The 23,097-nt window shown below is 37.0% G+C and overlaps 1 protein-coding gene across 2 annotated transcripts in view; it reads left to right on the forward strand.

The window, feature by feature from the left end:
* MTMR2 (myotubularin related protein 2) overlaps window positions 1-23,097 on the forward strand; it is a 118,824-nt gene that overhangs the window by 75,652 nt on the left and 20,075 nt on the right. For both annotated transcript variants that reach the window (XM_040630977.1, XM_040630978.1), the window contains 2 exons: window positions 13,850-13,999; window positions 14,757-14,945. In XM_040630977.1, the coding sequence (XP_040486911.1) occupies window positions 13,850-13,999; window positions 14,757-14,945 (339 nt within the window). The remainder of the gene's footprint in view (window positions 1-13,849; window positions 14,000-14,756; window positions 14,946-23,097) is intronic.

Below are 23,097 nucleotides of genomic sequence, written 5' to 3' on the forward strand. Positions count from 1 at the left end.
AAGTTGTGCAACTATTACCACAGTCAAATTCCAGTGAGCTTGAATCATATCTCTAGCTCTTACTTAGTTCCCAGTCTTAGGTATGTGTTCTTGAATGAGTCATTTATGTCACAGTGCCTTTATTTTTTACTTGGTCATAGGAACTGCATTATAGGAATGTTTGAAGGATTAGTAATATACAGGAAGGTATTTTATTAACCAAAGAGATCTATCCAAGTGATTATTATTGTTTTTATTACTTTGTAAAGCTCTAAACACAGAACTCCTGACTGGCGAGCTTCATCGTGTGCAGCCGCTAGAACACGAGAGGACAGCCACGTTAATTCTGTAGACCTATATATTATAGTGCTGATCATACATAATTTTTAATGGGCCAAATTGTTAATAATTTTATTTAAATTTGTTGTGTTAAGAACATGTTTCTTTTGATGCATGTGGTGATTATACAGAGGACCCTTGAAATTTGTGGATAAGATCAAGAAAAATCCAGTTGCAAAAACAGTAAAAATCAGTCTTAAGGAAATAAACATGGCCTTCTGCAGAAATATTCAATCATAAGGTAGATAGATGTGTTGCTTAACAAATTTGGAAAACCCTCAAGTCCAGTCAAGGAAAACAGACTTTATCCTCAGCATTGGAATGTAAATAGCTAAGGACAGCTATAATCCAGTTAATTGGGTTGTAATTTGACTCTGACAAATGGATACATTAACTAAAGGACAATGATTTGTAGGGAGATTATAAAAATGTATGCCAAAGATCCGTAGTTGTCCGTATGTCTTTAGCACTGTCTACAAAGAGTATATGCTGACTAGTCAACTCCACTTTCCCATTTGGAAGGCAGTTCCTTTAGTGGAGATAGGTGTATCACCTTATCTAAAAATAGGAAGACAATATGCATTAGTATAAGTTAAGTCAGTGACTCTACCCCCACCCTGCCTGTTTCCTGAAGAATGTGACGCAGTCCCACTGGTAATAGTAGTTCTCCCCGGCAGTGATTTTTTAAGGATACAAGAAGGGATTGAGCTATGAGAGTACCTCCCTGGGTTGGGATGTACATTAGGATCTCAGGTGGTGTATGCTTCTCCGGTGATCCGACCATTTTAGCTCTGACTCCATGTTTGCTAAGAAAACTTGAGAAACTAATTTTGCTTCTTATGAAGGCTTCCTTGTGGTTCATTGATTTATTCATTAATCATTCCTTCCTTCACTCATCCATCCATCCATCCAATTTATGTAGCACTACATTTACTGGTGGCTAAATCCATGAAACAGGCAGACACAATCCTGACTTCCAAAAAGCATATATTTAGTGGAGGATTCAAAGAAGTAAACTGACGATTAAAATATACAGTGATGGGGCGCCTGGGTAGCGCAGTCGTTAAAGCGTCTGCCTTCGGCTCAGGGCGTGATCCCGGCGTATCGGGATCGAGCCCCACATCAGGCTCCTCCGCTGGGAGCTTGCTTCTTCCTCTCCCACTCCCCCTGCTGTGTTCCCTCTCTCGCTGGCTGTCTCTCTCTGTCAAATAAATAAATAAAATCTTAAAATAAAATAAAATAAAATATACAGTGATGAATACAGTGACTGATAAAGCAGGTACTCGAGTGAGAGAGTATGAAGCCCTTTGGGAACTGAAAATATTGGTATAGACTTGACTCAAGACTGGAGTGGTGAGAGATCAGACTGGGGAAAGCTGGAGTGTGAAGGGCTGGGCTTTGCTGAGTAGCATAAAGGAATTTCTTTCACAGTTTTATTAAGAAAGAATTGACATACATCACTGTGTAAGTTTAAGGTACACAGCATGACGGTTTGATTTACATATGTTGTGAAATGATGACCAGAATCAGTTCAGCTAACATCCATCTTCTCATATAGACAGACTAAAAAGAAAGAAAAAAGGAAACAATTTTCTCCTTTTGAGGAGAACACATAGGATTTACTCTCAGCAACTTTCCTATATATCATACAGCGGTGTTAGTTACAGTAATCATGCTGTACATTACATCCCAATAGTCATTTCTCTTATAATGGGAGTTTGTACCCTTTTGCCACCTGACCGCTTTCCTCCAGTTTTCATTCCCCCAACCACAAGTCTTTTCTATGGCAGCTGAACCAATTTACAACCCCTCAACAGGGTTTTCTTTCTTCACATCCACACCAACATTTGTCATCTCTTTATTTTTTTTATTTTTTATTTTATCATGGCCATTCTTATACATCTGAGGTGATAGCTCATGGTGGTTTTAATTTGCATTTACCTAATGACTATATTGAGAATCTTTTCATTTGCTATTGGCCTTTCATATCTTTTTTTTGAAGAAATGTTCATCAGGTCCTTCGACCATTGAATTTTTTTTTTTTTTATTTGAGTAGAGCTGACATGTAGTGTTACATTAGTTTCAGGTGTACAACATAGTGATTTGGTTTTTGCTGCTGTGTTGCATGAGTTATATATCTTGGCTATTAACCCCTTATTAGATACACAGTTTACAAATATTTTTTTCCATTCTGTAGGTTGTCTTTTCACTTTGTTGATGATTTCTTTTGCCGTACAGAAACTTTTTAGTTTGATGTGGTCCCACTTGTTTTATATTTGTTTCTTGTGCTTTTGGTATCATATCCAAAAAAATTGTTGCTAAGCTCCATGTCAAGGAGCTCTATTCCTGTATTTTCTTCTAGGGCTTTCATGGTTGTTCATATCAGTTGTAATGTCTCCTTTTTCATTTATAATTTTGTTGATTAAGACCCTTTCTCTTTTTTCCTTGGTTAGTCTAAGAGTTTGCCAACTTTATCTTTTCAGGGAACCAACACTTAGTTTGGTTGATCTTTTTTCCCCCCTTCTTTTCTGTTTTATTTATTTCTGCTCTGATCTTTATTGTTTCCTTCTGCTGATTTTGGGCTCAGTTTGTTCTTCTTTTAGTTACTTAAGATATACACTTAGGTTGTTAATGTGGGATTTTTCTTCTTTTTTTTTTTTAAGATTTATTTATTTATTAGAGGGGGCAGGGAAGGGCAGAAGGAGAGGGAGAAAGAATCCCAAGCAGACCCCACTCTGAGCGTGGAGCCCATCGCAGGGCTCAAATTAACAACCCTGAGATCACAACCTGAGCCAAAACCAAGAGTTGGATGCCTAACCGACTGCGCCCCCCAGGCGCCCTAGATTTTTCTTGCTTCTTAATGTATGCATTTATTGCTATGAACTCCCCTTTTAGAAGGCTTATGCTACGTCCTACAACTTCTGGTATGTTGTGTTTCCACTTTTGTTTGTACAGACTTTATTTCCCCTTTAATTTGTTCCCTGACCAAATGGTTGTTGGTTGTTCAGGAGAATGTTGTTTAATTTCTTTATGTTTGTGAATTTTTCAGTTTTCCTCCTGTTAGTGATTTCTAGTTTTAGGCCATTATAGACAGAGAAGATACCTAGTATGATTTTAGTCTTCTTGAATTTGCTAAGACATGTTTTGTGACCTAACATGTGGTCTATAGTAGAAAGTGTAACATGTGCACTTCAGAAGAATGTGTATTCTGCTGCTGTTGGATAGAGTATTCTGTATGTACCTGTTAGGTCTATTTTTACCATAGTGTTGTTCAAATCCTCTGATTTCTTATTGATTTTCTGTCTGGATGATCTATCCATTGTTGACAATGGTGTATGTCAGTTATTATTACTGTATTATTACTATTACTGTATTACTGTTTATTTTTCCTTTTGCTCTGTTAGTTTTTGCTTTGTACATCTAGGAGCTCCAAAGTTGAGCACAGAAATATTTACAGTTGTTTTATCTTATATATTGTCCTTTTTCTCATTATATCATGACTTTTTCTCTCTATACTATTGTTAAAAGTCTCTTTTGCCTAAGTGTGGCTACCCCTCTTTTTTTGTTTATCGTTTGCTTGCAATGTCTTTTTCCATCTTTTCATTCCCAGTCTATGTGAGTCTTTGAGGCTAAAGTGCGTCTCTTACAGGCAGCATATTGTTGGATCTTATTTTTTTTATCCATTTAGTCATACTGCATCTTTTAATTGGAGAATTTAATTGGTTTCTGTTTAAAGTAATTATTAATACGGTAAGGACTTACTGTTGCCACTTTGTTAATTGGTTCCTGGTTGTTTTGTAGATTAATTGCTCCTTGTTTCTTATCTTGCAGTCTCTTTCTTTCTTTCTTTCTTTCTTTCTTTCTTTCTTTCTTTCTTTCTTGTGGTTTGATGTCTTTTGGTATCAATACACTTTGACTTCTTTATCACGTTTTTTGTGATTACTACAGAATTTTCCCTGTGGTTACCATAAGGTTACATAAAATATCTTACACTTTTAACACGCCATTTTAAGCTGATAACAAGTTAATGTCAGTAGAACTTAACAAACTTTATATTTTTACTGCTCTTCCCCCTTATATTTTAGGTTATTACTGTTATAAATTACATGTTTTTTGTATTGTGTAACTAATAACAGATTATTGTAGTTATGGTTACTTTTACTATGTTCTTTTTTTAACTTTCCGACTAGAGTTGTAAGTGAATTACATGCCACTGTTACCATATTGCAGAATATAACTATGACTGCATATCTACCATTACCCAATGAGGTTTATACTACCTTTCTATGTTTTATGATGCTAATTAGCATTCTTTCACTTGTACTCAGTATTTACCATTTCTTATAAGGCAGATCTGGTAATAATGAACTCCCTCAACTTTTGTTTGTGAAAAGTCTACCCTTCCCTCAATTCTGAAGGACAGTTTTACTGGCTATAGAATTCTTGGCTGAGTTATTTTCTTTGAATATTTTGAGTATGTCATCCTATTCTCTCCTGGCCTAAAACGTTTCTGTTGAGAAATCTTCCACTATTCCTACGGGGGTGCCGTTGAATGGAAGCTCACTCTTCTCTCATTGCTTTTAAAATTGTTTGCCTTTGACTTCTGATGGTTTTTTATTTGTTTTTGTTTTTTAGATTTTTAAACTTATTTATTTGACAGAGAGAGCACATGCGTGTACATGCAGGGGGAGTGGCAGGAAGAGGGAGAAGGAGGCAGAGGGAGAGGGAGAAGCAGGCTCCCCACTGAGCAAGGAGCCTGATGTGGGGCTTGATCCCAGGACTCTGGGATCATGACCTGAGCTGAAGGTAGAGGATTAACTGACTGAGCCACCCAGGTGCCCTGAGTTCTGAGGTTTTAATTATAATGTGTCTCAGTGTATCCCTGTTCAGGTTCAACATATTTAGGGTACTTTGAGCCTCATGGATCTGGATGTCCATTTCTTTTGCCAGATTCAGGACATTTTCAGTCACTATTGTCTTAAATATACTTTCTATCCCTTTTTCTTTTCTTCTGGGATTCCCATAATGTGACTATTGTTTCTTTACGTTGTGTCACATAATTCCTGTAGGCTTTCTTCCTCACTGTTTTTCATTCTTTTTTTCTTTTTGTTTTTCTGACTGGTTAATTTTTTTTTTTTAAGATTTTATTTATTTATTTGTCAGAGAGAGAGAGAGCAAGAGAGCACAAGCAGGGGGAGCTGCTGGCAGAGGGGGAAGCAGGCTCCCTGCTGAGCAAGGATCCCCATATGCGGAACTCAATCCCAGGACCCTGGGATCATGACCTCAGCTGAAGGCAGATGCTTAACTGACTGAGCCACCCAGACATCTCTGACTGGTTAATTTCTAATATCTTATCCTCCAGGTCCCTGATTCTTTTGGATGGTTGAGTCTGCTTTTGAAACTGTTGAATTCTTCAGCTCAGTTATTGTATTTTTCCACTCTAGGATTTCTGGATTTTTGTTCATTTGTTTTGTTTTTTATGCCTGCTCTTTTCTTGTGAAACTTCTTGTTTTGCTCATCACTGTTTTCCTAATTTTGTTTGTCTGTGTGTTCTTACAGCTCATTAAATTTCATTAAGAGGATAATTCTGAATTCCTTTTCTGACAGTTCATATCTTTCCATTTCTTTAGGGTCAATTATTGGAGCTTTGTTAGTTTCCTTTGGTGATATCAAATTTACCTGATTTTTCATGATTCTTAATTCTTTACATTGGTATCTGCACATTTGAGTGATTGGGCTTTTCTTCCAGAATTTATAGGTTTTCTTTGGCAGAGACCATTCTTCACTAATCAGTTCAGTTTGGGTGTCTGGGAATGTCTGCTGGTACTGTCCTTGGGCAAGCGGGACCTACTGTTATGGTCTGTTTTGGGGTGAGGCAACTGTTTGAACTCTGGGGACAGAGATTGGGAAGGATTTGCTGCTGCTTCAGAGCAGTTGGATGGGGTTGCTGGCTTGGTTCCCTACCCAAGTGAGGCTGTAGCATGGGCTCTACAGTTACCTGGATTCTCCGGTCAGGTGTACTAGATTGCTGGGACTGGATACTGTATTCAGTTGTAGTTGGGGCTATTAATTAGCTTTCCTGACCTGGCAAGACAGCATGATGGGACCCAGGGCTCATTGTTTGGGGACCCAAATCAGGCCTTACCGTTCTGCGAATTCCCTGGTCAAGCAAGGCCACTGGTTTTACTCTGCACACTGGAGAAGTCATGGGCTGTGTGCTCTGTTCAAGTGTCACTGTACATAGGGCTGTTGGATAGGCTGTGGAGCTTCTTGTGTTCTCTAGTTAGGTTCCCTGGCCAGACAGACTGAGAGCTATATTCAGCAATGAGCAGGGCAGTGAGTTGGATTCCCTTCCTGGGTGCGGCAGGAGAAACAGCTCTAAAGCCGGTAAAACTCTTTGTTGTGTTAACTCAAGCTGATCTAGATCCCAAGTTCCCTTAGCAAACAGGGCCACTAGCTTTGTTCTGCAAAATCTTGGCTATCTGCCACTTCTTGGCTTGAGTACCGTTGGACTACACTGCTACCATGAGTTGTTGCCAGCCCTTTCTGGTCAGGTGGGGCTAACTGGTCAGTCTGTGTTTTAGCCTCCTTGCCTTGGTGGGAGGGGAAGGGACCTTTCTAGTTACTCTCAATTTCCCAACAAGCTCAGTGTTGGGAAGGGCCAAGAGCTACCCTCAGCCCCAGCTAAGAATTAATTCCACTGCTTGGGAATGCTGCATTCCCAGTCTTGGCATTGCTCTGGCAGCAGTCAGCTCTGCTCTCCTGTCTCCCTGTCCACACTGCTTCCTGTTTTTGCTAGTCATTTGGTCAGATGGGGTGGGAAGACACTTTGTGGTGTGTGGGGCTATGATTTAGCTTCTGGCCTGGGGATGGACAAACTGAATTCTAGGGCTGGCAAAACTTCTCGTTTGAGGGTCCAAATTAGAGACTTCTGCACCCTGCTGTGTTCCCTGGTCATTATGTACGTCCCTGACTCCACTATGTAGCTGAGCAAAACCATCCATATGGATTACTCCTTGGCCCCAGGAGGTATGAACTCAGTTTGTCAAGATCCATGTGCTGGTTGCTGTAAGCCCTTCCCCACTTCTCCATCACAGTCAGATTCCCAGTGGTTGAGCCCCACAGAATCCCCTGTGGTTCCTATGGTGCAGTATCAGAGTAGGGGCTCCCACAAGGTGACCCACAATGCTGGCGAGGTGCTGGCTTTCTCCTCTGGCTCAGGGGACACCTCTCTTTGTGGTGCTGGGCTGGCCTGGAAGGGAGGGACAGTGCAGTCAACATGTAGCCACTTGTCTTACCCTTCCTTCTAATGCAGTCTTTCCGAGTCTCTGAAGTGCAGGAAATGCTTCAGTCCCGTTTTCGAGAATTCTCTCAGTGCTGTCTTGTTCTTGAATGGTTGATAGTTGTTCTTGTGTGGGGGAGTGAAGTCAGGAACACCTATGTTGCCATCTTGGTGACATCACTCCTCTCCATAAAGGAGTTATGCTTCATGTGAAAAGGAATAGGTAACCACTGTTAGTTTTTAGACAGAGAAATGGCATAACTTGCTTCTTAGATGGTTATTGTAGAGGCAGCATGGAGAATAGATTGCAGAGGGACAGGAGAGGAGCGATAGTGGCCTGAATTAGGGAACTTGCAATGAGGATTGAAAATAGTGAACAGAGTTTTCTTTTGGTATTTTTAGAAGAAAAAAATCATAGAAATTAGTCGCTGATTGGATGTAAGGGGGTAAGGGAAGGGATGCGTTAAACATGGCATCTAAGGTTTTTGCTTGAATATCACCTCTATAAACTTGCCAGTTCACTGTCCTTTTTTGTTATAGCATGGAAGTGTATTTTTAAGCCTTTAATTCTTTCCTTTATAAATAAGGATCTTACCTGAATTGTTTAGTATACAAAAAAGTTGTGGAAAGCAAGGAGAGGGTGATGTATATCATAAGAAGTAGGTTGGAACAAGGCTAATTAAATAAGATATAAATAGAGTGTAAGGCACCGGTAAAGAAACATACCATGGCTCAGAATTCATGGAAACTCTATTGATGATATTTACCATATGATTACGGGGAGGGAATTTTCTCTCTTTTCTTAATGTTAATATCCTCTTGGGTGTTTGGCAGTCACTTGAGAAATACCTCTTTAAAGGAGAATACAGGAGGGAGGGAAAAAGATGGCAGAGGAGCAGAGGACCCTTTTTTTCAGCTGGTCCCCTGAATCGAGCTGGATATCTACCAGACCATCCTGAACACCCACAAAATCAGCCTGAGACATAGGAAGATACACCTGGATCTTTACAAACGAACATCTCCAGCGCTGAGTATTGAGGTACGAAGCGGGGAGCCGTGAATCCGTGCTCAGATATGGGAAGATAAACGGAAGTGGGGGGAGCTCCCATAAAATGCCACAGGGTTGCAGATTGGATAAAAAGACATGACCCATCCATTTGCTTTCTACAAGAAACTCATTTTGAACCTAAAGATACATCCAGACTGAAGGAAAAGGGATGGAAAACCATTTTTCGTGCCAATGGACCTCAAAAGAAAGCTGGGGTAGCAATTCTCATATCAGACAGATTAGATTTTAAACTAAAGATTGTAGTTAGAGATACAGAAGAACACTATATTATTGTTAAAGGATGTATCCAACAAGTGGATATGACAATTATAAATATCTATGCCCCCAACAGGGGAGGAGCAAGATACACAAGCCAAATCTTAACCAGAATAAAGAGACATATAGGTAATAATACGTTAATAGTGGGGGACCTCAATACTCTGCTCTCAGCAATAGACAGATCACCTAAGCAGAAAATCAACAAAGAAACAAGAGCTTTGAATGACATACTGGACCAGATGGACCTCATAGATATATACAGAGCACTACACCCCAGAAAAACAGAATATTCATTCTTTTCGAATGCGCATGGAACTTTCTCCAGAATAGACCATATACTGGGTCACAAAACAGGTCTCAACCGATACCAAAAGACTGAGATTATTCCCTGCGTATTGTCAGACCACAATGCTTTGAAACTGGAACTCAATCACAAGGAAAAATTTGGAAGAAACTCAAACACTTGGAAACTAAGAACCATCGTGCTCAAGAATGATTGGGCAAACCAGGTAATTAAGAAAGAGTTTAAACAATTTCTGGAGACCAACAAAAATGAAAACGCATCGGTCCAAAACCTATGGGGCACTGCAAAGGCAGTCCAAAGGGGAAAATGCATAGCCATCCAGGCCTCACTCAAAAGAATAGAAAAACCTAAAATGCAGTTTTTATATTCTCACCTCAAGAAGCTGGAGCTGGAACAGAAGAACAGGCCTAACCCACCCAGGAGAAGGCAGGTGATCAATGAATTAGAAACCAGGAGCACAGTGGAGCAGATCAACAGAACTAGAAACTGGTTCTTTGAAAGAATAAATAAGATAGATAAGCCACTGGCCAGACATATTCAAAAGAACAGAGAAAGGACCCAAATTAATAAAATTATGAATGAAAGGGGAGAGATCATGAACAACACCAATGAAATAGGAAGGATCATTAGAAACTTTTATCAGCAGCTTTATGCCAATAAATTAAACAACCTGGAAGAAATGGATGACTTCCTGGAAATCTATAAACTACCAAGACTGAAACAGGAAGAAATTGATTATTTAAACAGACCGATTAATTAGGAAGAGATTGAAGCAGTGATCAGAAAACCTCCCCAGGGCCTGACGGATTCCCCAGGGAATTCTACCAAACATTCAAAGAAGAAATAATACCTATTCTCCTGAAGCTGTTTCAAAAAATAGAAACAGAAGGAAAACTACCAAATTCATTTTATGGGGCCAGTATTACCTTGATCCCCAAACCAGGCAAAGACCCCATCAAAAAGGAGAATTACAGAACAATATCCCTGAGGAATAGGAATGCCAAAATTCTCAACAAGATCCTAGCTAATAGGATCCACCAGTACATTAAAAGGATTATCCATCATGATCAAGTGGGATTCATCCCTGGGATGCAAGGGTGGTTCAACATTCGCAAATCAATCAGTGTGATAGATCATATCAACAAGAGTCAAGAACCATACAATCCTCTCAACTGATGCAGAAAAAGCATTTGACAAAATACAGCATCCTTTCCTGATTAAAACCCTTCAGAGTGTAGGGATAGAGCGTACATTCCTCAATTTCATTAAAAACCATCTATGAAAAGCCTATAGCGGATATCATTCTCAATGGGGAAAAGCTGGAAGCCTTTCCCTTAAGATCAGGAACACGACAAGGATGCCCGATCTCGCCATTATTATTCAACATAGTACTAGAAGTCCTTGCAACAGCAATCAGACAACAAAAAGGGATAAAAGGTATTCCAATCGGCAAAGAAGAAGTCAAACTGTCTCTCTTCGCAGATGACATGATACTCTATATGGAAAACCCGAAAGACTCTACCCCCAAATTACTAGAACTTATAGAGCAATTCAGTAATGTGGCGAGATACAAAGTCAATGCTCAGAAATTAGTTGCATTTCTATGCATGAACAATGAGACTGAAGAAAGAGAAATTAGGGAATCCATTCCATTTACAATAGCACCAAAAACCATACATTACCTTGGAATTAACTTAACCAGAGAGGTAAAGGATCTATATTCTAGAAACTACAGATCACTCTTGAAAGACATTGAAGAAGACACAAAAAGATGGAAAAATATTCCATGCTCATGGATCGGAAGAATTAACATAGTTAAAATGTCCATGCTACCCAGAGCAATCTACACTTTCAATGCCATCCCAATCAAAATACCAATGACATTTTTCAAAGAACTGGAACAAATAGTCCTTAAATTTGTATGGAACCAGAAAAGGCCCCGAATCGCCAAGGAACTGTTGAAAAGGAAAAACAAAGCTGGGGGCATCACAATGCCAGATTTCGAGCTGTACTACAAGGCTGTGATCACAGAGACAGCATGGTACTGGCACAAAAACAGACACATAGACCAATGGAACAGAATAGGGAACCCAGAAATGCACCCGTGGCTCTTTGGGCAACTAATCTTTGACAAAGCAGGAAAAAACATCCAGTGGAAAAAAGACAGTCTCCAATAAATGGTGCTGGGAAAATTGGACAGGTAAATGCGAAAGAATGAAACTTGACCACTCTCTCACACAAAGATAAACTCCAAATGGATGAAAGACCACTTTCTCACACAAAGATAAACTCCAAATGGATGAAAGACTTCGATGTGAGACAGGAATGCATCAAAATCATAGAGGAGAACATAGGCTGCAACCTCTTTGACACCTGCCACAGCACCTTTTTTCATGACACATCTCCAAAGGTAAGAGAAACAAAAGAAAAAATGAACTTGTGGGCCTTCATCAAGATAAAAAGCTTTTGCACAGCCAAGGAAACAGTCAAAGAAACTATGAGGCAGGCCACAGGATGGGAGAAGATTTTGCAAATGACACTACAGATAAAAGACTGGTATCCAAGATCTACAAAGAACTTCTCAAACTCAATACACAAGACACAAATAATCAAATCAAAAAATGGGCAGAAGATATGAACAGACACTTTTCCAATGAAGGCATACAAATGGCTAACAGACACATGAAAAAATGTTCAAAATCATTAGCTATCAGGGAAATTCAAATCAAAACCACTTTTGAGATACCACCTTACACCAGCTAGAATGTCAAAAATTAACAAGTCAGGAAACAACAAATGTTGAAGAGGATGTGATGAAAGGGGATCCCTCTTACACTGTTGGTGGGAATGCAAGTTGGTACAGCCACTTTGCAAAATAGTGTGGAGGTCCCTTCAAAAGTTAAAAATAGAGCTACCCTATGACCCAGCCATTGCACTACTGGGCGTTTACCCCAAAGATACAGACGTAGTGAAGAGAAGGGCCATATGCACCCCAATGTTCATAGCAGCATTGTCCGCAATAGCTAAATTGTGGAAGGAGCCGAGATACCCTTCAACACATGACTGGATTAAGAAGATGTGGTCCATATATACAATGGAATATTACTCAGCCATCAGAAAGAACGATTACACAACATTTGCAGCAACATGGACGGGATTGGAGGAGATTATGCTAAGTGAAATAAGTCAAGCAGAGAAAGACAATTATAATACAGTTTCACTCATTTATGGAACATAAGAAATTGTAGGAAGATCGGTAGGAGAAGGAAGGGAGAAGGAAGGGAAGAATGAAGGGGGGGTAAACAGAAGGGGCAGTGAACCATGAGAGACTATGGACTCTGGGAAACAAACTGAGGGCTTCAGAGGGGAGGGGAGTGCGGGACTGGTATAGGCCGGTGATGGGTATTAAGGTGGGCACATATTGTATGCTGTACTGGGTGTTATACGCAAATAATGAATCATGGAACATTACATCAAAAACTAAGGATATACTGTATGGTGACTAACATAATAAAAAATTATTATAAAAAAAAGGAAAATAAAGGAGAGTACATTCTTCCCTTTGATTTCAGATTTTTATAACAATTCTGTGAACCAGGATACTGATTTTTCTTTTTTTAGGAACAATGTACTTTTAAATAAAGAGGATAGTTGTAGAATGTACATGGAGTTCTTGATTACCTCCTTTGCTTCTTCATCTGTCAAATGTAGTTAACAAAACCCAGATACAATATGTGCATGTGTGTGTGCAGAGAGGCTGCTGACATGTACTGGCGCATAATAGGTACTCAATAAAGGGTTTTTTTTTTAAAACTATAATTTGATTTCTTTCAATTCTTTCTTTTTCTGATTATATGAATTGTTGGGGGCCATAAAATTTTAAATATGTATATTTTCTTAATTCCAGTTAATTTAATAGCTTTATTTTCTGTAGAATGAAAGAGAAAAGTTTTAAGTATCTTATTTAGGTAACCCTGTATGTGAAGTTGTAGACTAATTATAGCTAATATTGAAGGATCAAATGAGAGCTGAATAATTGATGTGTTTTTAAAAACTTTTAAAAAGTATTTCTTGCCTCTTGGTTTTGCCATCTGTTACTCCCTTGCTTTTATAATATGTGTTAGATTAGCGACATTCCATTAGTGCTATAATGTAGGAGGGAAAACTTTAAGTATATAAATGATAAATATATGTATAGTGTTCTCGCGGATACTGGGTACCCGCTCCCTGAAATTTCTTTATGTAGATGAATGGCAGCAAAATCAATCATCCAGTCAATCTGAATGAAACTTTTGTTTTTGTTTTTAAGACAGGGGACATTTGCAGTCTTACTGTGTCCTTCCTTCCCATTGGAGATATTTAACACAGACCCAGCAATCTATCAGTGTTTAATGATTTAAGAAATCTTTCAGTATATAAATGAGCATCAACATAAACACAGATCCCTACATTAAAGTAGCTCATCCTAAAAGCCTGCTCACTACAGGTAGACAGTAACTATTCCAGGAACTTAAGAGACAGATAGTGGAGATAAGAGAGGTTAAATAAGATGGCTTTTATTTCAGTATCTTTTAATATTTTAGGTGGTAATTTGTCTTATGTTCTATTTCACATGTAGGGAATTCCGAATGAGAGCTGGAGAATAACAAAGATAAATGAACGCTATGAGCTCTGTGATACATATCCTGCCCTTTTGGTTGTGCCAGCAAATATTCCTGATGAAGAATTAAAGAGAGTGGCATCCTTCAGATCAAGGGGCCGTATCCCAGTAAGTGTGAAGCTTTGATGAGACTTTGCAAATGCTTTTGTACTCTATGCAATGCTGAGATTAATGAATGGGAGAATGGATGCAGGATAAAAATAGCTACAGCAACATGTCTTTTATGGGGATTTTAGAGAATGAGTTATTTAGTAAAATTAAAACTGGAGGCAAGATTTAAATTAAAAGAGTTTCTGTAGAGTCTGACATGGGTAGGAGAGAACTGCACAGAATTGTGATACTTAACTTGAAAACAAAGTTGGCTCTTTATTGTTCACTGTTTCTTTGTTTTATTATATATTCTTTAATCATGGTGGTAAATGCTCTTTTCCTTTAAATCCTAGAAAGAAGAAAACTTTACAAATTTATGATGAATTACCATGTTTTAGAAAGATCAGCTCAAATAATTTTAGGCACAAAATTCATAGGTTTTGAAGACTTTACAGTTGGATAGTTTGCTGCTTTAGTAATAAAACTTTAAGGGGTTTACTTAACCCCCTTTTAATGTACTTTGATTCTAGAGACAACACTTCTGAATAATCATGACTTCCATAAATCAATACCTGATTAAAGGATTAGACCAAATTTTCCATAAGCCAGAGTTAGCTTGAAAGAAAGTGATGATTTTTATAGGAGTCTTTAGTTAGCCTTTCATGGTTAGGCTTTGGAACCAGTCAGAAAGCAGAAATTTATAGAGTAATGTTTTTGAGAAGAATTCTAAACAGAGAAATATATAAAGAGTGTGTCACTATTTTCCCCCATTAAGGTTTTATCATGGATTCATCCTGAAAGTCAAGCCACTATCACTCGGTGTAGCCAGCCAATGGTAGGAGTGAGTGGAAAGCGAAGCAAAGAAGATGAAAAATACCTTCAAGCTATCATGGACTCCAATGCCCAATCTCATAAAATCTTTATATTTGATGCCCGGCCAAGTGTCAATGCTGTTGCCAATAAGGTGAGATTGTGTTTCAGTAATTAAGATTACAATTATGTTTCATGAATTGGCTGGGTTTGGTGGGAGCCACAAAGAGTAGTAGAAAGATTTCAGACTCTCCAGTGACAAAGACGTAGATTCTAATACCGGCTGTCCTCCTTGATGGTATGACTTTGAGTTAGTTATTCAATTTCTGTCTTTTTTTCTTTTAAGATTGATTGATTTTAGAGAGCAAGAGTGAGGGACAGAGAGAGAATCTCGAACAGACTCCCCACTGAGTGCGGAGCCTGACATGGGGCTTGATCTCATGCCCCTGAGATCATGACCTGAGCCAAAACCAAGAGTCGGACCCTTAACTGACTGAGCCACCCAGGTGCCCTTAGTTAGTTGATCTTTTAATTTTATATTTGTTCACTTTTTGTTGAAGTACAGTTGAGGTACAACATTGTATTAGTTACAGGTTTACCACATATTTCAGTATTTGTATAGATTATGAAATGATCACCACATCAAGTCTGTTTACTATCTGTCACCATACCGATTTATAACATACTGTCCTTATAATGAAAACTTTTAAGATTTACCTTCTTAGCAGCTTTCAAATTCACAATAACTATATTATTGTAGTCCCCATGTAGTATGTTACATTCTCATGACATTTATTTTATAACTGGAAATTTGTGCCTCCTTATCTCCACCAATTTTGTTCCCTGACAAACCCTTCAACCACCAATCTGTTCTCTGTTTCTATGAGTCTTGTTTGTTTGTTCATTTGTTTTGTTTTTTAGATTCCATATATAAGTGAAATGATACAAAATTTGTCTTTCTCTGACTTATTTCACTTAGCATGATACTCTTGAGGTCCATTTATATTGTCATAAATGGCAAGATTTAATTTCTTTTTATGGCTGAGTAGTATTCCATTTTGTGTACACACACACACACACACACACACAGACACACACACACACACACACATGTACACAATCTTCTTTATCATCCACTGATGGACATATAGGTTCTTTCCATATCTTGGCTATGATAAACAATGCTGCAGTGAACATAGCATGCACAGATCTTTTGGGATTAGTGGTGTTGTTTTCTTTCAGTAAATACCCAGAAGTAGAATTGCTGGATTGCATAGTGTTTCTAGTTTTAAGTTTTTGAGGAACCTTCATAGTGTTTTCCATCATGTTTATTTTTTTGATAATAGCCATTTTGACAGATATGCGGTTGTATCTCATTGTGGTTATAATTTGAATTTCCTGATGATTAGTGATGTTGAGCATCTTTTCATGTGCCTGTTGGCCATCTGTTGTCTTCTTTGGAGAAATGTCTATTCAAATCCTCTGCCTATTTTTCAATTGGATTATTTTTTGTTATTGTTATTGAGTTGTATGGGTTCATTATGTATTTTGGATATTAACCTCTTATCTGATATATGATTTGCAAATATCTTCTCTCATTCACTAGTGAGAAGCTCCCTTTGCTATGCAGAAACTTTTTAATTTGATGTAGTTCCATTTGTTTATTTTTGCTTTTGTTGCCATTGCTTCTGGAGTAGGAGCCAAAAAGAGATCACTAAGACCAATGTCATGAAGCTTATCACTTTAGTTTTCTTCTAAGAAATTTTTGGTTTCTGGTCTTAGAGTCAAGTCTTTCATCTATTATCAAGTGGATTTTTGTGTATGGTGTAAGAAAGTAGTTCAGTTTCATTCTTTGCATGTGGCTGTCCAGTTTTCTGAGCAAAGTTACTGAAAGAGACTGTCCTTTCCCCTTTCATATCCCTGCCTCCTTTGTTGTGTATTAACTGACCATGTATACATGGGGTTCATTTCTGGGCTTTGTGTTCTGTTCTGTTGTTCTGTATATCTGTTTTCATGCCAATACCAAACTGTTTTGATTATTATAGCTTTGTAGTATAGCTTAAAATCAGCATGATGCCTCCAGCTTTGTTCTTCTTTCTCAGGGTAATGGATATTTTGTGGTTCCATACAAATTTTAGGATTGTTCTATGTCTGTGAAAAATGCCATTGGAATTTTGATAGGGATGGCATTGAATCTGTAGATTGCTTTGGGAAATACATTTTTCAAATTAATTTTTCAAGTCCATGAGCTTGTAGTAGCTTTCCATTTATTTGTGTCTTCTTCAGTTTCTTTCATCAGTGTCTTATAGTTTGCAGTGTAAAGGTTTTTCACCTTAAATTTAGTTCTAAGTATTTTATTTTTTTCAATGCAGTTATAAAGGGGATTGTTTTCTTAATTCTCTGATAGTTCATTGTTAATGTATTAACATGTAATAGATTTTATATATTGATTTTGTACCCCACAACTTCACTGAATTCATTTATTAGTTCTAATAGTTTTTTGGGTAGAGTCTTTAGGGTTTTCTCTATATAAAATTATGTCCACAAAAAGTGACAATTTGACTTCTTCCTTTCCAATTTCGATGGCTTTTATTTCTTTTTCTGATTAATTGCTCTGGCTAGGACTTCCAATACTGTGTTGCATAAAAGTGGTGAGAGTGCATATCCTTGTCTTGTTTCTGAATCTAAAAGAAAAACTTTCAACTTTTCACTATTAAGTATGATAGTTGTGGGCTTGTTATACATGGCCTTTATTACTTTTTTGAGTCGTTGTCATGAATGTATGTTGAATTTTGTCAAATGCTTTTTCTGCATCTTTTGAGATGATTATGATTTTTATTCTTAATTTTGTCAATGTGTTATATTACATTGAGTGTTCTGTAGATGTTGAACCATCCTTACATCCCTGGAATAAATCCTACTTGATCGTGGTGTATGATCTTTTAAAATATTGTTGATTTGGTAATATTCTGTTGAGGATTTTTATATCTGTGTTCATTATGGATACTAGCCTGTAATTAATTAATTAATTAATTAATCTTTTCTTTTCTTTTCTTTTCTTTTCTTTTCTTTCTTTTGTCATCCGTTTTTGGTGTCAGGGTAATGCTGGTCTCATAAAATTGGTTTGGTATTGTTCCTGCCTCTTCAGTTTTGTAAGTGTTTGAAAAGGATAGGTAATTAAATCTTCTTTGTATATTTGGTAGAATTTACTGGTGAAGCTGTCCAGTACTGGACTTTTGTTTGTTGGGGAGTTTTTGATTACTGATACACTTTCTTTACTAGTAATCCATCTATCCAGATTTTCTGTTTTCTTCCTGATTCAGGCTTGGAAGAGTCTGTTTCTAGGAATTTATCCTTTTTTTTTTTTTTTCTAGGTTGTCTGGTTTATTGCTATGTAATAATAGTTCATAGTAGTAGTCTCTTATGATCCTTTGTATTTCTTTGGTATCAGTCGGGACTTAACCTCTTTTACTTTTGATTTTATTTATTTGAGCCCTCCCTCTTTTTTCTTAGCGTGTCTACTAAAGGTTCATTGATTTTATTAATCTGGCTTAGTTTCATTGATCTTTTCTATTATGTTTTTAGTGTCTGTTTCATTTTTCCACTCTGATCTTTATTAGTTTCCTCTTCTGATTTTGGGCTTACTTTATTTAGGTATAGAGTTAGATTGCTTATTTAATATTTTCTTATTTCTTCAGTTAGGCCTGTATTGCTAGGAATTTGCCTCTTAAGATTGTTTTTGCTGCATCCTATAGATTATGGTGTGTTATATTTCCATTTCATTTGTCGCAAGGTATTTTACATTTCTTCTTTGATTTCTTTGTTGACCCATTGGTTGTTCAGTACCATGTTTTTGCTTTGTGGTTACCCTGAGGCTCATATATTACTACCTTTATACGTAACAGTCTATGTTAAGATGATAGCAGGTTAAGTTTGAATGCATTTTAAAACTATACTTTTACTCCCCCCGACACATTTTATGTTTTTGATGTCACATTTACAACTTTTTATTTTGTGTATCCTTTAATTGTTTATTGTGGTTATAGTTATTTTCACTATTTTTTTAACCTTCATGCTAACTTTGTAAATTATTAATGCACTATGTTTATTATAGATTTGTCTTTACAAGTGAAATTTTTACTTTCATATTTTTTTGTTATTAATTAGTACCCTTTCTTTTCTGCTTAAAGAAGTCCCTTTAACATTTTTTGTAAGTCTGATAAACTCTTTTAGCTTTTGTTTGTCTGGAAAGCTCTTAATCTCTTCTTTATAATATTGTCAGAAAGAATATTCTTGGTAGGAAGGGTTTCCTTTCAGTACTTTGAATATATCATGCCACTCTCTTCTGGCCTACACAGTTTCTGCTAAAAATACTGCTGATTGTCTTATAGAGGTTTCTTTGTTTATAACAAGTTGTTTTTCTCTTGCTATCTTTAAGATTCTCTCCTTATCCTTAACTTTCGACATTTTAATTATAATGTGACTTGGTATGGCTCTTTTGGGGTTTATCTTATTTGCAACTCTCTGGACTTCCTGGACTGAAATGTCTATTTCTTTCTCTAGGAAAGTTTTCAGCCATTATTTCTTCAAATAAGTTTTCTGTCCCTTTCTGTTGCTCTTCTCCTGGTGCCCCTATAATGCAAACACCATTTTAGTTTGTGTTGACTGATAGGTCCCTTAAGTTATGTTCACATTTTAAAAGTTCTTTTTTGTTTTTCCTTCTCTTTTTGGATGAATTCCACTTCCTTGTCTTCCAGATCACTGATTTTATCTTCTGTTTTATCTGGTCTGATGTTGAACCACTCTTGCATTTTTCAGTTTAATTATTGTATTCTTCAGTTATGTGACTTCTGTTTGGTTCTTTCTAAAATTTTCTATATTTTTGTTGAAGTTCTTATTGTGTTCATCCATTCTTCAAGTTTGGTGAACACCTTACTGTGTTCATCCATTCTTCAAGTTTGGTGAACACTTTTATGACCATTACTTTGAACTCTTTATCTGGTAAATTATTTATCTCCATTTCGTTAAGGTTTTTTTTCTGGTGTTTTAGTTTGTTTTTTCATGTGGAACATATTTTTCTTTTTCCTCATTTTGCCTGAGTCTCTGTATTTCTGTGTATTAGGTGAAAAAACAGCTATGTTTCCTAGTCTTGCAGGAGTGGCGTTGTTTGGGAGATGAGTCTTATCATTTAAGCTTGGGCTAGTTTTTGGTTGTTTTTCAAATCTTTTTGATTGTCTAAGCAGCCTGGTGTTTTTTTGGTAGGTCCCAGTTGTTGAGGGTGTACCAAGACCTTGAGTATTCCAGGGGGAGAGATCTTAGTCATCTCCATGTTTCAGGCTGATTGGAAGCTAGACCCTCAGGCAGCATCTTTTAAGATAGGCAAATATATACAGTCATATGGGACTGCAGTTATAGACCTTGCTGGCCTCCAGACCAAGTGATCTGGAGGTGTGCCCTTAGTGACAATTGCAAAATTTGAGGCTTTGGACAAGTATATGGGCTTTTTTTTGTGGAGCTACTGGTGAGCTATAGCAGGGCATAGTGAGAGCTCATAGATAGATAGTATCCCTCACCTTATATTTTCTGAGAGCATTTCCATAGCCTCTAGATGTGTTACAAATCTGATGCCTTTCCCTGAGGCTGAAGCTCTAGATCTAGTAGGTAGGCCGTTTTCAGAGGAAGACTGAGATGTATTTAAGTCTACTGACTGTACAATGCTCCGAGGCTGGTAGTCTACCAAGATATGCATCTCCAAATGTTTCAGACCCATAGAGCCCAGAAACACAATCCCCCTTGGCCACCAGAGTCGTGCACTCAGTGGGTGTCCCCTACGTGGGCTTCACATGCACCAGCTGGCTTTGATGGAGCCAAAGTGAAGTGGCATGTGGGGATGGGGTATTTAATCTTTTTAGACCTTCATTTGCTCATTTGTAAAATGAGAACAATAATAGCTAACAGGGTTGTTTTGGGGGCAAAACTCATCTAATAAAAAGTAGTGCATAACCCTATGCTCATGTACATAATAAATAAGTATTCAGCAATTATTAGTTTTCTTCTCCCTTCTCCTGACTTGACAGCTAACTGAGCTTATGACTCAGGAATTGGAAATTGGAAATAGGAATTGGAAAGCAGTATTCTCAGTGACCAGGGGTGCCTTCTTCTCATTGGCCTCCACCTAATCAAGTTATTCACACTGAAGACTTGCAATTATAGCTAGAGCAGTAGGCCTGGTTTCTGCTGTAGAACAAATATTTACATTGTGGAAATAGAAATTTTTGTCCAGTTACAAAATCTACCATAGGAGAGGGAGAGAGAAGAGATATAATTTAGCTTTAGTAAGTTACCTTTTTAACCCCCAGAAGCAATGTCTGTATTATAGAATCAGCTAATGCAGATAAGCGAAAAGAAGAACATATTTTAAAACACTCTAAATCCTGTAACACCACTAAACTTTGGTTGTTCTTCCAGACCTATGAATATATGCATGCACATGTATATTTGAAGCAGTGGGATAATTGTAGCTTCCTTTTTAAAACATTGACCCTGTATCTTTCAGTGCCAATGAACATCTATATACGACATTATTTTAATGGTACAATAACTAATAATATCAACTGTTATTGGATATTTAGGTTATTTCTGGGTTTTTTGCTTTTATAAACAATGCTGGGATGATCATCCTTTTAATTAAATTACGGTGCCTGTGCCTAAGTATTTCCATCCTATGTAGTGTTTTGAAGGCATTTTGAGTTCCAGGCATTCTCTATTAAACTGTAAATGTTTCCCCTTAAGGGAGAAATGAGATAATGTGTATGTGAAGCTTGCAACACAGGGACTGGCATATATTTTTCCAGTAAATATTTGTTCCCCTTCTGAAACTTTACTCCGAATTAGCAAGAGCGAGACGTAGTATGTTTTCTAGCATGAGAGGAGAAGGAAAGAAAAATGTAATGTAGAAAAGGTGGTAAGGCAAAGTGTTATATTCCATATCTTATTTTTTAAAGCATTCTGATACATATTTCAGTATGCAAATCCCCTCTTTTTTTGAAGACTGGTATATTTTACTTATTATTACATTTTTCTGGTTACAAGATATGTACTAGACAGTATAGAAAAACTCAGCAGGTATAAATAAAGAAAGGAAATAAAAATCGCCCATATCTACTAATATCTTGCTATATTTTTCTCCATTATTTTTTTGGTGCACTTACATGTTGGTTATTTTGTTTCTTTGTTTTTCTCTTAATACTATAGGAATTATTTCTTCTAATACAATATTCTTGAAAAATAATAGTACTCATTACAGTTGTGTCATTATTCATTTAGTCATTTTTCTATTGGGTGTTTAAGTGTTTAGTATTTTAAATCTAACTGAAATAAATATCTTTTATTGGCATCTTTATTTCCTTAAAAGAGTATCCTAGATACACAAAGACAGTATCAAAATTTAAAATATGTGTTTTTTAAGAGTTTTGTTACATACAGTCAATATTCTTCAGTAAAGTTGATTCAGTTTATCAGCCTGATGTCTTTCCTCCCGGTTTTATTGAGATATAATTGATGTAGAACATTGCATAAGTTTAAGGTGTACAGTATAATGATTTTATATGTGTATATATTATGAAATGGTCACTACAATAAGTTTAGTTAACACCCATCATCTCATATAATTACAAATTTCTTTTTCCTTGTGATGAGAACTTGTAAAGTCTGTTTTCTTAGCAACTTTCAAACATACAATATAGTCTGGTTAACCATAGTCATCACGTTTTACATGTTATCCCTAGAACTTATCTTTTAAGTGGAAGTTTGTACCTTTTGATTACCTTCACCCAACCCCCACATCTATTCCCCCTTTTTAATTTGCAAAAATGTACATCCTTGTTGCAACAAATATTTGTAACCTGAACTCTCAGAACATTTTTATAACTTAATATGAATATGACAGATCCTTTTGCAGTCATGACCCATGTCAAGAATTATAACTTTGGCAGCACTAAGTCTTCCTTGGGCTCCCTGCTTCAATCAAGTTCAACCTCTGAACCTTACTAAAAGTAACTGCTATCCTAACTTTTATAATAATCATCTTGTTGCATTTCTTTATATTTCATTACTGAAGTGTATATCCCTAGACTCTAGTTTAGCCTTGTTTTTTTTTTTTTAATATTGTGTTTGATATGTGTTTTAAGTCTCTCTTCATCTGTAATCTTCCCATTGTCCATCACTTTCTTTTCTTGACATTTTATCTGTAGAGTTTTCCATAGTCCCGAGTTTTGCTGTTGCATTATGGTATGGTTCAGCTTTTT

The sequence above is a fragment of the Ursus maritimus genome, unplaced genomic scaffold (genome assembly GCF_017311325.1).
Source record: "Ursus maritimus isolate PB19 unplaced genomic scaffold, ASM1731132v1 scaffold_16, whole genome shotgun sequence".
Taxonomy (NCBI): domain Eukaryota; kingdom Metazoa; phylum Chordata; class Mammalia; order Carnivora; family Ursidae; genus Ursus; species Ursus maritimus.